Consider the following 15,692-nt stretch of genomic DNA (forward strand, 5'->3'; position numbering starts at 1 on the left):
TCTGTGTCTTTGTGATGGATTTTTAGTTTATTTTTGGACTTGGGAGAATTTAATAAATTATTATAAGTCTTAAGGATAGAATTTTGTTAGGAATAATGGCCATGATCCTTACTGTGATTATAAATAAATGGTCATAACAATTAGGTTGCTTATTAGGACTATATGCAATGATCCATATTCAAAAGGTGAAATATCATTTAGAAGCATAAAGTCTTATATAGAATCTACCAAGAATTCTTTAACCAAGTATATTTTCCTATGATCACGTGTTAATTGCAGAGGGCAGCTGTGTCAAGCCAAGAAAAAGATGTAACTGTCTTAAAGTGTTCCTGACATGTAGAAAACCCAAGCCCAAACATGTTCCATTGCATGTTGACCCTATTGTATATGTATGTGATGTTATCTGTAGGATCACAATCAACATTCAGCTTAATTTATGTAGATATTTATTTTTGAAAATGTGTCTTGGAATTAGTAAGGACGATACTGTACAATTATATTTGGGATTAGATTCTAAAGTATGTTGGGATCAATTAAAGTTATGAACTTTAATTTAAAAGACTGTAAAATTTATTATGTTTAATTCCATTCCTTTCCAATATAAATATTTACACTTTTCCAGTAGCATCAAAATGACTTTCTGAGCCTTGCACTTTCTGAAAAAGAAATTAAAAATAATACTAAAAATAAAATTCAGAAATACTTCCTTACAATAGTCATTGGTAGCCCTCTTGGAGTATTAGTAGAAAATGAGTTATAGAATAACAGGGGAATTTTGAAGTTGATCATAATTAATGTATCAATTATATTTTCATAAGCACATCTCAGGTATTTTTCCATAAAACCACCAAATTAAATTTTGTAATAAAACTCAATATAAAATATATAACATGAATGTAGGTTTAAATATTGAAGTAAGTGATTGTAGTACATCTGCATTATTTTTTTCACTGGAGATTTCCACCAACAAAACAGTATTTTTCACTTTATTCTGCTTTATAGTTATGAAAAAAGATCCTGTATGATTTGAGATAAACTATGTATCTAGAACTTCCCAGATACCTTATTGAAATTGACATTGGAAGTATAAAAAAGGAAAAAATCTCCAAAGAAAGCTTACAGAGTAATTTTTCAGAGATATTATTTAAATACAGGAAATAGTGGAGAGTTAGTTATGTGCTTGATCCCCTGCCAATGAAACTGATGGGAATTAAAAGTGTCTAAAAATAACTAGTAGAATTTTTGTTCAATTTGTGTAATTACTCTTAAACTGTTAATTGCACAACATTTTCATTCAACCTTCCCATTTGCTAATACTATTTTAGTAGAAGGATTAGGATGGTTCAGTATCTTCCTTTAATGTGCAAAGCTGCCAGGCTCTTGTGAACTCTTAAAAAGCAAAACACAATACATTATAAAATTTCTGGCACAGTGTGTCAAGAGAGTATAGTGTTTTCTTGAGACTAAATTACAAAAGTGTATTAAATTGTGGCAGCTGCCAATGATCTGTTACTTACTGTTATGCATCTCTTCCCTTCCCTCTTTCCCTCATTCCAAATATGGTGCCAGAACATAGCTTTAGCTGTTGGGTACCAACAGATTAAAAATAATATCTAAGAGAGCTTAGTGTCCTTAGCTTTGACCCTGTCAACTGCCAGTAATTAAAGGCATGCCCTGACTTTAGGTGGCTTTTGATTGCTCACCATTTAAAGTGAGCAGTAGGTTATGTGATGAAAATGACAGTAAATTAAAGGTGCCAGCATTTCACTGAGGTGCAATCACTTGGCATAATGCTACAGCACATAAAGGCAAGTATACACATAATCACATTTCAAAGATTATTCATGGTCTCAGACCACTGAAAATATTGTGCTTTCCTCAGGATATCTATGTGCTGAAAATGGTTCTACTCACCCCAGCATATGTGGAAAATTAAATATACAGTGAACAACTTCAGGGGAGAAACATTCTGCCCTTTCTTTTACAAGAAGAAAACCAAAGAATCAAAACAAAATCTGGACTCTGAAAAATAACATTGGTTATTTTTAACAAAAGAATGGTGGGCAAGTAATTATACTTTTTCCTTTTGCTAACATGAATTTCTATCCTGGTTTTAAAAGTTCTTTAACATCCCACAATGGTGAAATTCAAATAAAAAGCTGACAAGGTATGCAATTTGAATGCCTTACTCCTGAAAGTTCATTCATAGGTACAAAGGCCTTTTTTGGTACATATGGTGAGAAAAAATGCTTTCTTAATATTGTCAGAGTAACACTTGCTGACAGTCACCTATTCAAATTATTAGGATCCTTTTTAAAAAACTCCACAAGTTCATGTGGATGTAGTTTTTTTTTTAAATGAAGGCGACCTTAAAATTCCATATAATACGGATTTAGTTAAAGAAACCAGAGTTTCCATCTTCCATGCTTTTTTGATTCAGTTTTGGATTTTTGCTTGGGAGTTGAGGAGTAACTCTCCTGAGAATAAGGCAAAGGTGCAACCTGAGTTTCCTCAATAGGATGAAGTTTTCTCAGAACTGGCTGAAGTTTGTCTTCTTGCTGCTTAAAATCTAATTCCACACTAAATAGTGGAAGGAAAAAAAAGAGAACCACAATCAGTTGCCAAGATAGAGGTTTCTGTTAAATTAACATTAAAAATGAATTTGATATGTGAAAAAACCAGATTCTGCAGTCCTCTAATACAACATACTGACAATACTGTATTGCAAAATAGTTCAAGTAACATCTGAAATATAAAACAATATTTAAATATATTAACTGTAGCATGGAACTGTGTTATCCCACTAAGATGACAAAAAGCTTTCTTAAACAAAGTTAGTCCCTTAACCCAATTAGTTGTCTACCCTGAATGCCAGTAGGTTTTCTGCATTTAGCCTGTCAATTTCCAGGTCTAGACAGATATATCACTGTAGTACTCCCTAGGACAGTTGATGCTGGATTTTGGTTGAAGACTTGGCTTCCTTTTCATCCAAATGGGATAAATATATTGGTGGCTGGAAAGTTAAAATTTATCTCTGAGCTGCAGAAGTTATGTTTTTCCTTGTAGGTTATATTCAATATAATTTTTTGTTTATATCTTGCATTAGTTCATTATTACAAACTGGTTATTCAACAACAAAATATTAAGGATCAGGATAAGGGTATAAAAGTCCCACTAGAATAGGAGATAATAAAGCGTACAATATTTAATCCTAAACTTAGAGCCTCTGTGTATGCCTGGAACATGAAAAATTAGTTTTATCCTGATATAGCTGCAATCATTCCTTCCATTAAACTGCAGTTATCCCTTGTCTGTTCTTCAATTATTTGTTATACAGTGTTTTAAGAAGTAAGCTTGATAGTACCAGAGAGATAAATAAAATAATTCCAATAACCAAAGGCTATTGATTCAGCCATAATTAACATGTGAACAAGCCTATTCACATAACATAATCTGATTTTTTTGGTATATTTTATGCACTTCATAAAGTTGTTGAAATAGTGACCTCTTCTATTTCTGTTATCTCTGTGAGACTAGATCCTTGTTGCATGTAACCCAAACCTGACCTCAGCTAATTATAAAGTTGAGGCTACTAAAACAGCTGTAGAACATGTCACTAAACATAATTTCAAAACATAAGACTGCAAGGAAAGAAACAAACTAAATCTATTACTCACTTGAAGATCAAAATTGCTATGTAAAAGTAAAGTTAAACTCATAAAATATTTATCCGAAATTGTAAGCTTTTGAAATAGAAGAGTACCCTGATGACTGCTCTGCAATTAAGGGGGAGAAAAGATCCAGAAGAAATTACAGCTCCAGAGATTGGAATACCATTCATAAAATATGTTTCAGGTTTAATTTATAAAAACAAAGAGGCCTGATTTCAAGCTGTGGCAGAAAAGTAATTAGTAATGGTAATGCATAGTGATTTAGAAAAAGATAATTTTAAAACAAATTGCTTTGGAAATATTTTTTTTTCATCTTAAAAGTTAAATGTATTGGTTATGAAAGAAGTTTCCTCACCTGAGGGTAGATCTAGGAGAGCAAAAATAGAGGCAGAAGGCAAGGGAATAATCTGGATGTGGTTCGAAACTGAGGGAAATTTTTAGTATGGTTTAACGTTTTCTCACTCCAGAAATAAACCTTCTATTATTCATAGAAATAATGCTTCCCCCTTTCCCTTTCCTGAACCTTAAACCCCCTCCTTTTTAAACAACAACATCAACAACAAAAAAGACCAGAATGAACTTGGGAGATCTGCTGGAGATAATAGTCTAAAGTTGGACTTTTTCTAAGGTAAGAAATTATAGCAAAGTTTATTTTCTCTCTCAGCTTTCTGTAAGCATCTGCACTACATTCCCCACGGTTCTGGAACATCTCCCTATTTCCAGGAAGGACAGATTTATTCATGAATTTCTCTAAGTTAACCTTAATAAAAACAAACCTAGTATATTTTAAGTTTTTTTGCCCCCATATGTATCACTGTATCCTCAAAAACATCCTTCAGCTTTTGATGATTATGTTTAGATTTTTCCACTCTCATTAGTTTAGCAGCATTCGTAAACCTAGTCAACCCAACTCTTACCCCTAAGTCAAGATCATTTACCAATAATCTAAAAACCAACAACTCCAATACAAGTTCTGAGGAAGTATTTTTTCCCCTTCTCTTCATTGCAAAAAAGCAAATTTTTCCTACTCTTTGCTTTTGTTTAAAAAATGAGCCATACAAAGGCAAGTGCTCTTATCTATGAGTGCAAAATTTATTCAGGCCAAGCATATTCAAGGGTCTTTGTTGAAGAATCATTAAAGTTTTTCTGAAAAACATAATGTTGACAGTCACTCCCAAAATACACAAAGATTAGAGGCATACAATTTGCATCTCAATAACCAGAAAACTATCCCCTCATCCTATCTTACCCATATTTAAATCCTGCATTAATCTAACCACTCTGTGAATCTGAATTGAGCTGCCACTCACAAACGTTTATGAATTTTATTAAAATTTGATGGGAAAAGGTGCTATCATAATCCTAATTTTTTCCACAACTATTCTCCTACAGTGTCTCCTAAATTTGAACTTTTGGGTAAAATTCATCCCATTCTGACTAAACAAAAATAATGTTTGTTTATAATATGTTATAATATGTTACAAGAGGACATGGCTTTTTTTTCCCTAGTTCACATATCAGAATTGTACATAACCTGATGGACCACTTTGGGTCACAAAGTGCATTTAGGCTGTTTGCTGAGTGAAAAACTGGCTGCAAATAGGCTGAACTGACTGTACACAGCAACTCACTGTTCATTACAAAATTAATTAAACAGACATTGCTTCAAGACTTACTGTGTTTATCTTGGAGAATTTTAAATGCAGATCCTCTCATTCTATGATCAAACACATGCCTATTCACACCTAAATTGGTGCTGATTTTATATCAGTTTTCATCTATTCTGGTGCTCTTAATATTTTTTATTTATTTTAAATTTTGCACCGAGTGATTACATTTCACAAGTTATATTTTGTTTTCAGTTGATCTCAGAATTAGGTATTAGGAGAACCATATTTAGGATGAAATTAAAATATTAAGTAGTATGTTTTTTGGAGAAAGAGAAAAAAAAACAGCCAAATGATAGGTTCGTTTGTTTTTTGCTAGCATTATTCAAGAACTTCAATATTATAGTGTTTTAATCAATTTTTCACTGCAGAAATTTATCATAGTAGATTTCAGATTATTTTTTTTGTGCTGAACCTGAAATAACCTTGCATTAGTTTACAGAGCATTCAGGTTTCCTAAATAAACTGAAAGCAGTTATGAAAGCTTTAAATGGTTATGTCATTGAAATAATTTCATGATAATTGCTTATGGATCAATGTACAAAATATTAAAAGACTATTTTTAAGGGAGAGCGTAAGGGGCGAGTCTCTTAGGAAATAATTATGGAAGGAATATATTCTCAGTTGGTTTTATCAACTTACTTAAAACAACATAGGATTAATAAAACTTCTGCACACATGCAGTTGTCTCTGAATCATAACTCAATAAGGCACAAATTTATGTGTACTTAAGAGTACCTTACTACTAACAATCTAATATTTTTATACATAAATTTTATCCAGTGATAAATTTGTTTTGTATTTTATAAAATATATGGCTGATTCTGAATGGAAGATATAATTGATCTTATTTTTCATTCTTAAAGGATCTATTTAGTCTGATTGAGCAATGTACACAAAATAATAATCCATGTAATAATCATAAAGATTTGGGGTCTCCTTTTTCTTCCCTTATTAATACATTAAAATGAACTGAATCTGTTGCATTTTTAAGGATACAGACTGTTTGAAGTTACAAGGTGAGGGTCTTAATCATATTTATCTATTATCTTCAGTGACATTAAAATATTTTCATTTGACAAACAATACAGTATTTTTTGCTATAAATTACTGGGATATATGTGTAAGAAGAAAGATTAGCACCCATGTGACTCTGGACACCCACTACCTATAAGTAGATGGCAGGAATCATCATTCTGCAATTGACTTTTGAGTTGAGTAGTTGTGACTTGAGGGATACCATCAAGTTCACATTTGTAACACAATCTTTTAGGGATGAAAGATGGTGCCTCATTTCTTTATCACTTTTTGGAGATCATTTTTTTTTACTGAATTGGAAATATTAAGACACTTCAGACCAAAAAGATTTTTCCTGTATTCATTAGGTGAGATACTTTCCCCTTGGAAAAAGAGGGTGATTTTAAATGTTTTATAAAAAATACTATTTTTTTGGATTATTGTTGGAAATGGTGATAATTTGGGTTTTTTTTTTAAAGAGGAAACATGATAATGGGATCTTGAAGGTTTGAGATACTAGAGAGTTAGGAAACAGTTCATCTAGTTAAGAAAATGGAACAAAAATCTTTGATGGACATTTTTGAATTCTGGTCATCAAAATTATTTGATATTAATAGATTATGTGTCAATAAAGTCACAGAAGAACAAGCTACAATTAAGTTTGAAATTAATTTTAATGTGGATTTAAATATATCAAAGAGAAAGATATTTTCATCTGAATGTTCAAATAAAACTGATGGATATTCCACTGCTTAAAGGAGATATACAAACAGACAAGTGGTCCAAATAACTTTTTCTTACTGGATTACAAAAGAAGTCTGTAAATTCTGAAAAATTATGAGGTCAAAAAATGAATAGAAAATAAACTATGGGATTATATTTGATGGGGTTAAAAATTAAGTTTGTTAAACATTCAAGTGAGAAATACAGTGTTAGTTTGTTAAATCCAGCTTAAAATAATTAATTATATCTTCATTCATTCTTTTATCTGCAAAATCCAGTAAGGAAATCAGAGACATTTGTTTTTAGGATTTTAGAGTTAAGAGATGAGTTATGGGGTAAAGACAGTATATGTTATATAGGAGATGGTGATATTAAAATTGTTTTTACTTGTTGGATGAAAGGGAAGTTATTTTATTTACCTTTTTACATATTTTGCCTTTATTTTTCTTTTTGTATCTCTAGTTTTTTGAAGTTGCATTAATTTATATTCTATTTACAATTTTAAATAAAAATTATTTGAAGAAAATATTACCCATGCCATGTGTAGTTTTCTGCATATTATTCTGCATAAATATTTTCAAGTTTTCAAGATGTAGACTGTTGATGGTAAAGTTAAAAGGGCAAGGTATTTGATCTGGTAGAGCAGAAACTATATTTTCAGGCAATTCTCCCCTGGACCCTTGTCCTTAGAAACATTATCAAATGAGTTCCTATAATGTTTTATTCACAATAATGTGATTAACACAGGCAAGGTGCAGCCAATCAGCTAGCATGAGAAATAGACTGCAAGCAATCTGTTATTACCAAATACCAAGGGAAATAAACTCAGAATTGAAGCCTTGAGGCGTCTCTCCCTCTCTTGCTATTCCACAGCCTATGTGGAAGTTGCTACTCACTGCAAGTAGGGCAGCTTGTATTTTCAGTCTTTGATTACCTATGAGAGTGGTAAATTTCTAAAGAAAGACTTGTTACAAAGACCTGCAGCCAATACCATACAAGAAACAAAAATACAACAAACCAGGCAGGCTAACAGGAAAATAAATTACTTTGTTAGAGAAGTTAACTGGAAATAATTAACTGGAAAGAAAAGTGTTGATATCAATGTATACTCAGTACAAGCCCAATTTCCTTGGTCTCTTGTGGGCGGATCCTGTTCAGAAGAAAACTTGAGGCCCTCAGATGTTGCTGAACCATAAATCTATTATCACTCGCTATTGGTCATACTGCCATCATTTAGCCATCACTGGTAATTTAACTTGAACTGTTGAAAACTGCAGATTCTTCACCTCCTGTTTAGTTTTAATTACCTCATTTTCATACTTTATTGTAATATATTTTTTATATCTTAGAAAGCCCTAAACACTGAGCTTCAGCAATATGCCCCAGCAAACCCTTGATTTTGGCATGTCTGTCTCTCTCCCCTTCTCCCTCTCAGCAGCAGTATCCAAAGCCATTATTGCCAACTAATTTTCAGGAAAAGCAGAAAACAAAGAGTACCAATATAACAAATACCATTCACTTTACCCAAATAATCAGATATTACCATAAAAACTTAAATATTTGAACTCAATATTCTATCAATTATGGGCTTTAATTGGACTTTAGCTACCATTCCATATAACATGAATAATGAGGAATCCACATCAGCTTGATTTAAAAAAATAAATGCATGTAATGATTTCTGAACTCCACTTTCGCAGTTATGTTGTACATGGCATGTGAGGATACAGTTGGATAGCTCTGAAAGTAAAAGTTTTATTACCCCAGGATGTTTGGGTTTTATCTGTGTATGTGTGTTTCATTAAAATCAGTTTAAAAAGAGATTCACTTATATGACATTTATAAGCACCTCTGCTCTGTGTAGGAATTCTTATATACAATATTTCAAGGAGCTAACTGACTTGGCTTGAAATATAATAGGTGTTGGCAAAGGGTGGTTCTAGAGATTCAATCCATGCTTTATGCTAACTCACCATCTATTTTTCATTGATGTTGGCAGGTATATTATTAAATTTCTACTTTTCTTCTGCTGAATGAGTATGCTTTTCTTAATATGTGTGCATGGACACGTATGTATAAAAGAGGGTGAAAATGAGAAAAGCAACTGTCTTGGGGGATCCCCCCCATGACCCATCTCCCTCTTTAATACCTTCCCTAAATATTACAGTGCCAAAGGAAAGGCACCTCCTCTTCAGCAATTAAAATCCGAAAGGAGACATGGCAATGAATATATTCCTAGTAAAAACATGGATAAGGTGATGCAAGAGTATAAAAAATGGCCTGCTCTGGCAGCAGTGAAAGGAGGCTGCTAATTATTGTCATCTATTAAAATATGCTTTAAATATAAGCAGCAGGGATGAACAGCTTGTTTTTTTAAAAGATTTTAGGTGAAAAAGCATGCAGAAAAATGTATTTGATGTTGATGTGGAGCGAATTAGGATGCATTGGCATATTCCTAGCCAGAGAAGATGCTGTCTAAATCAGGGGTGTCAAACTGCCGGCCTCTGGGCCGGATGCATCGTAGCGGAACCGCACCCACCCCATTGCTGGCAATGGCAAAAAAGTCAGGATACGTCGTGACACATCACGTGACATTAAGAGTTTGACACCCCTGGTCTAAAATGAACAAAGCAGTGGAAATCAGCATGAGAGATGGGTGAAACTTTATTCATTTTGAATGCACTTCCACCGCTTGATATGACCCCCAACTGATATTTACTAGAAATAGAAAAAGGAAGCAGGTTGGTTAAGGAATTATTTGAATTCCCAACTTAATTAGGATAAAGTTACATTTACTTGCATACTATGAATTCCCAATATGGTTGGGTCAGCCAATCATGTCTGCCAATCATTCTGCCCTACGTTTAATTTATAATATTATTTCAATGTAAAAATACATTAAGAATTTTACCTATTTTAAAAACATATTTATCTGCATAAATAAACCCTAAGAGGTGTACAGATGGGGTGTATTTCTGGATTTATTTACAGTGTAGATTATAGTCTTATTTATATATACTTGTAAGAATTAATAAATAAATAAACAAGTCACTTTCAGAGACTTTTGAGCAGGCTGGGATAAAATGTCAAAGATTTTATTCTAATGTAATTAAGTTATTATGCATATAAAATAGTAGGAATGGGAATTAGAAAAAAGGCGTGGATAAAATCAGTGAATGAAATATATTGCAATTACATTAAATAAAGGGTGTTTTCCAGAGGTAAAGAAATGCATATAATGGATTTATGGATTGTGCTTCAATAAGTGAACAGTTACTTCTAAAGTGATGAATAATGATCTCAAGTAACCATTCAAATCATAAGTTTATTTTTAGATTCACAAGAAGTTATAGCAAAAAAGGAAACTGCTTGATTAGTGTATTCTATTCCCTAGCAAATAGATCAGTATATCACTTCTGATGATGGCATCTGTCAAGAAAATGTTATGGAAATGGAAGAGGAAAGAATTGCTATAAGCCAGAAAATGGATTTACAGAGGGACATGGTGTATAAATCATTATAGCTGCTATTCCTGAGTAAAGAAAAATTAAAAGAAATATTTGCTATTAAAGTAGCACAGGATCTGACTGATTTGTGAGGCACAGCTGTGTAAAGCTGGAGAGATTGGGAGTTACATTACCTTCCTGACTTCCAAAAATCCTCCATAAAATAAGAAACTTATTGAAAGGGAAGAGCTGATTTTTCCAATCCAAGTATCGTGGACTTTTTAGGACAAGAATGGCAACAAGAAGTCTCTGGAAGGCAAACTTCATCCATTTTACTCTTAAATTCTTCCAAACAGTCTAAATACTATCTGAGAGTAAAAGGAAAGTGTCAATCTTCCAACGTATGTTATCAAATGTTATTGCTTGACAGAGGATGAAAACAATTTGCTTCTCAAGGTCTATTCCCAGTTCTATTTTTAAAACATACCAAAATGGGGAAAGTAGTGGCAGATGGGGCATTTTCCAGATAGAAATGAAAAAAATCCCCAAACCTCTCAGAATTGCCCCTTCTGTTTCTATCTTTGTTTAAAACACACCCATGCCCACACACTGACAATAATTATAGTATATTACTAAAATTTAGCTGTTCACTATCTTAGGCTGCTGAAAGATGGAAGTGGGGTCCATGAAACAACAGTTCTTTAAAAATACAAGGATAAGGAATCTCTCCTTCCTGGATTTTGGAACATTGATGAACAATAAACAAGAGGTAGTCTTTGCTTACCGCCCACCTGTTCAGCAACCATTCAAAGTTGTAACAGTGCTAAACAATGGGACTTGGGACTTCCACTATTCCTGCATAATTCCTCTACATCTTGGGTTTTAGCAACCAGAACTGTTGTTGCTAAACATTGTGGTCATATGATGCACTTTGTGACTGTAACTGGCTGACCAACTGCACTCAACATGTAGTCCTCAATGGAACTGTATCTACATGGGAGGGAAATATTAGGCCCAGTACTCTATAACAGTTTCATCAATGATTTGGATGAGGGGATAGATGGGGAACTCACCAAATTTGCAGATGAGACCAAGCTGGCATCAATAGCCAACACTCCAGAAGATAGGCTTAACATACAGAAGGATCTGGAGAGACTTGAACATTGGGCACTATCTAACAAAATGAAATTCAGAGGTGGAAAAAAGTACATTTAGGCAAGAAAAACCAAAGGCACAAGTATAGTATAAGTGTTATCTGGCTCAATAGTAGTAATTGTGAAAGGATCTCAGTCCTAGTGGACAATCACTTAAATATGAGCCAGCAATGTGCTGCAGCTGCCAAAAAAGCCAACACAGTCCTAGTTGCATTAACAGAGGGACAGAACCAGGATCAGGTGAAATGTTAATACCACTTATAACGCCTTGGTATGACCACACTTGAAATACTGCACCTGGTTTTGGACACCCCAATGTAAAAAAGATGTTGAGACTCTAGAAAGAGTGCAGAGAAGAGCAACAAAGATGATTAGGGGACTGGAGGCTAAAATATATAAAGAACAGTTGCTGGAATTGGGTATGTCTAGTTTAACTGCTAAGCTTGTAAGCCGCCCTGAGTCTTCGGAGAAGGGCGGGATATAAATGGAATTAAAATAAATAAAAATAATGAAGAGAAAGACTAGGGGTCTTTCTGATAGCAGTGTTCCAATATCTTAGTGGTTGCCACAAAGAAGAGGGGATCAAGCTATTTTCCAAAGCTCCTGAAGGCAGAACAAGAAACAATGGATGGAAACTAATCAAGGAGACAAGCAACCTAGAACTAAGAAGAAATTTCCTGACTTTTAGAACAATTAATCAGTGGAACAACCTGCCTCCAGAAGTGGTGAATGCTCCAACAATGGAAGTTTTTAAGAAGAGATTGGACAGCCATTTGTCTGAAATGGTATATAGGGTTTCCTGCCTGAACAGGCGGTTGGACTAGAAGATCTCTAAGGTCCCCTCCAACCCCTGTTATTCTGTTATGATTACATCACTTAGCAATGACAAATCCAGTCCCAACTGCCATTGTAACATGAGGATTACTTGTATGGCTTTTCATGCACAATATTTCAGGATTCTTACAATCATAGTACTTAGCTTGTATCAGTAAAAAACCCTTATGCAACACTTAACTGCTAAAGCTCAGTTGTATAGCCCAAAATATTAGTTGCTTGTATACAATTTAAAAGTATGAAGTAACATTCACCTAAAGCCAATTTATTCCCCAAGAACTTTTGAAGTCAAACTCCTCATCTCTTTAATGGCATGCATTACGGAGAAGAACGAATGAGATGGCATTAGACTCTGCAGCTCAATCGATACTGCACAGATTTATGCTTGATGGATTATGCAAGCAGACAGCACAAGATGTGAGACAAAAATACTTAGAAATGTAGTTCCTGTATCCTAAAACATCTACATTATTTCTGGCAACAATTACTTCATAGTTTATCCAGTCAATATAACAAATTTTCGCCACTGATTGTTCCAGAAAACTGTTCAACCAATACAAGGTGCAGGATTCTCATCACTTATAAACATATTAAATATAACAATATATACCACTGTAAGATAATTTAAATGCTACATCAGGCAATGTATGTGTAGACGTATATGTATATTTGTTACTTTTAATATTTATCTACTCATTCTAGTTTTGTGAAGAATACCGGTAATTAAAATCTATGCTTTTACCAGCTTGCTACTTTTCCAATTTCTGGAGGTGGGAATTATTTACAAATGCATGTTGATACATAATCTATTACAGGTAATCCCCAGTTAACTACGATAATTGGGATCAGAATTGTTGCTAGCAACACAATTTTGAAGCACAGTGTCACATGACAGTGCTGCTTAGTGACATTGTTATGGCACTTTTGGATGCTATCGTTAAGCAAATCCTGCAATGTCATTAAACATGACATTACATGGCTACCATTTGCCACCTGCTGCCAGCTTCTTCATTGATTTTGCTTCTCAGAAGCTGACAGTGAAGGTCCCACATGGCAATCTCGTGACCTTGGGGATGCTTCTGGAACTTTGTTGACCAGTCCTAAGAATGACTCGTTCAGCACCGTCATAACTTAAAAGGGCTGCTGAATCAGTGTTATTGAGGACCACCTGTATACATATTTTAACTAAGGCTATATTTGCAATAAAGTATTTTTGATTTGACCATGAAAGTATCATGCATAAGGCTAAGTCACTATTCTATTTGTTGTTTGAATGTAAAAAGTATGCACATTCATATAAGACATTCCATCTTTAAGCTAAACATTACAAATATATGCTGTGTACCATTTTTAAAAGGTAATGTTCGGAGTATTCATAATTTCTACTGTTACTTGTTTTCAAATGTATTATTGTAGACCTCAAGTTATTTCAATGAAAAAATATATTTTGATGAAATATTTGCCACAAATTTCTATTCTATCATTGTACAAGTTAATGCGTACCATTATCCTCATCTCATTTCTCTTCTTTCTAGTATTTAAATACCTTATAAATTAGCTTTATAGTACAATAAACATTAATTTCCTGTTCTTAAGAGCATTCATGCTGAAATACCAATTTAAAACAGTGGCTTGCATGCAATTTCCACTACAAATAAAATTATTTTTATCCAATTTGAAAAGTGGAAACATGAGAAGTTACTTACCTATAGATTATACACGCACTGTTCCTACATGTGTCACAATTGGATGTGTCTTGACCAGTCCGATATGAAAGCCTAAGAATATATAATACATTATATTATTAGAAGAATTGCTTCTTCATTGTTTTAAGTAGATGGAGGGATAGAACCCAATTTTAACTTCTTATTCTATTGGTTGTCAGTTTTGTACCTGCATTTAGGCACATAAGAATAGTTACACATTTTGATATTCAGGAAACACAGTTTGTTAATATATTGACAACTGAAATCAAGCTGCCTAAGCATGATTTACACATTGTGGATTGTACATGCCTGTCACAATGTTTTTATTAGATTTTGTCTATTCAAATGATACATATTGTCCAAAGGGAATGCAGTGACATGATTGCTAAATTTTAGAAGTCATTCAATAAACAAGCTTCATTGTTTTTTGATGCTCAAAAAAATAAAGGGAACACTTAAACAACACAATGTACTGTATTTAATAGTAGGATGTCTTATCTTGTGTTCCCTTTATTTTTTGAGCTATATATGTGTATGTGTGTGTATATTTATTTATTTATTTTATTTTATTTAGATTTATATACCGCCCTTTCCCAAAGGACTCAGGGCGGTTTACAGGGCATTTAAAAAACAGTCAATACAAACGTTAAAACAAATTAAAAGAGATTAAATAGAACCCTGAGAAAATTAAAACCCAGTTAAAATTAAAATTAAAAATATTCTTAGCCTGGGCCAGAGAGCTCGAAGAGCCAGGTCTTCAGGTCCCGGCGGAATGAACGGAGGTTGGGGGCAGTCCTAAGCTCCGCAGGCAGCTGGTTCCACAGGGCAGGCGCACCCACTGAGAAGGCCCTACCCCTGGGTGTTACCCGCCGGCAGTCTTTAACCGGCGGCACCCTGAGGAGACCCTCCCTGTGGGAGCGCACTGGACGAAGGGAACTTGATGCTGGCAGCAGGTGTTCCCTCAAATATTTATTTTATTTTATTACATTTATATACCGCCCTTTCCCTGAGGACTCAGGGCGGTTTACAGGGAGTTAAAAACCAGCAATACAAAAGTTAAAACCAATTTTAAAAAGATTAAACTAACCCTGTGCAATTAAAACCCCGATTAAAATAAATTACTCCTCAGCCTGGGCCCGAGAGCTCGAAGAGCCAGGTCTTCAGGCCCCGGCGGAATGACCGGAGGTCGGGGGCAGTCCTCAGCTCCACTGGCAGCTGGTTCCAGAGGGCAGGCGCCCCCACTGAGAAGGCCCTATCCCTGGGTGTCACCCGCCGGCAATCTCTTACCGGTGGGACCCTGAGCAGACCCTCCCTGTGGGAGCGCACTGGGCGAAGGGCATTTGATGCCGGCAGCAGGTGTTCCCTCAAATACCCCGGACCCAGGCCATGTAGGGCTTTATAGGTGATAACCAGCACCTTGAATCTCACATATATTTGTGTGTGTGTGTGTGTGTGTGTGTGTGTGAAGAATTTG

The 15,692-nt window shown here is 34.3% G+C and overlaps 2 protein-coding genes across 5 annotated transcripts in view; one reads left to right on the forward strand and one right to left on the reverse strand.

The window, feature by feature from the left end:
• Window positions 1-15,692, forward strand: part of DOCK1 (dedicator of cytokinesis 1) — a 455,801-nt gene that overhangs the window by 157,211 nt on the left and 282,898 nt on the right. The window lies entirely within an intron of this gene.
• Window positions 1-15,692, reverse strand: part of INSYN2A (inhibitory synaptic factor 2A) — a 106,098-nt gene that overhangs the window by 44,791 nt on the left and 45,615 nt on the right. The window contains exons 5-6 of one of the 2 annotated variants that reach the window (XM_083364107.1): window positions 14,219-14,290; window positions 2,363-2,580 (exon numbers count right to left, since the gene is read on the reverse strand). In XM_083364107.1, the coding sequence (XP_083220233.1) occupies window positions 2,397-2,580; window positions 14,219-14,290 (256 nt within the window). In that variant the 3' untranslated portion in view covers window positions 2,363-2,396. Of the gene's footprint in view, window positions 1-2,362; window positions 2,581-14,218; window positions 14,291-15,692 lie in introns of those variants that run through there. The other variant, XM_083364108.1, reaches the window with a different exon arrangement.

Source organism: Vipera ursinii (genome assembly GCF_947247035.1).
Source record: "Vipera ursinii genome assembly, chromosome: 5".
Lineage (NCBI taxonomy): Eukaryota > Metazoa > Chordata > Lepidosauria > Squamata > Viperidae > Vipera > Vipera ursinii.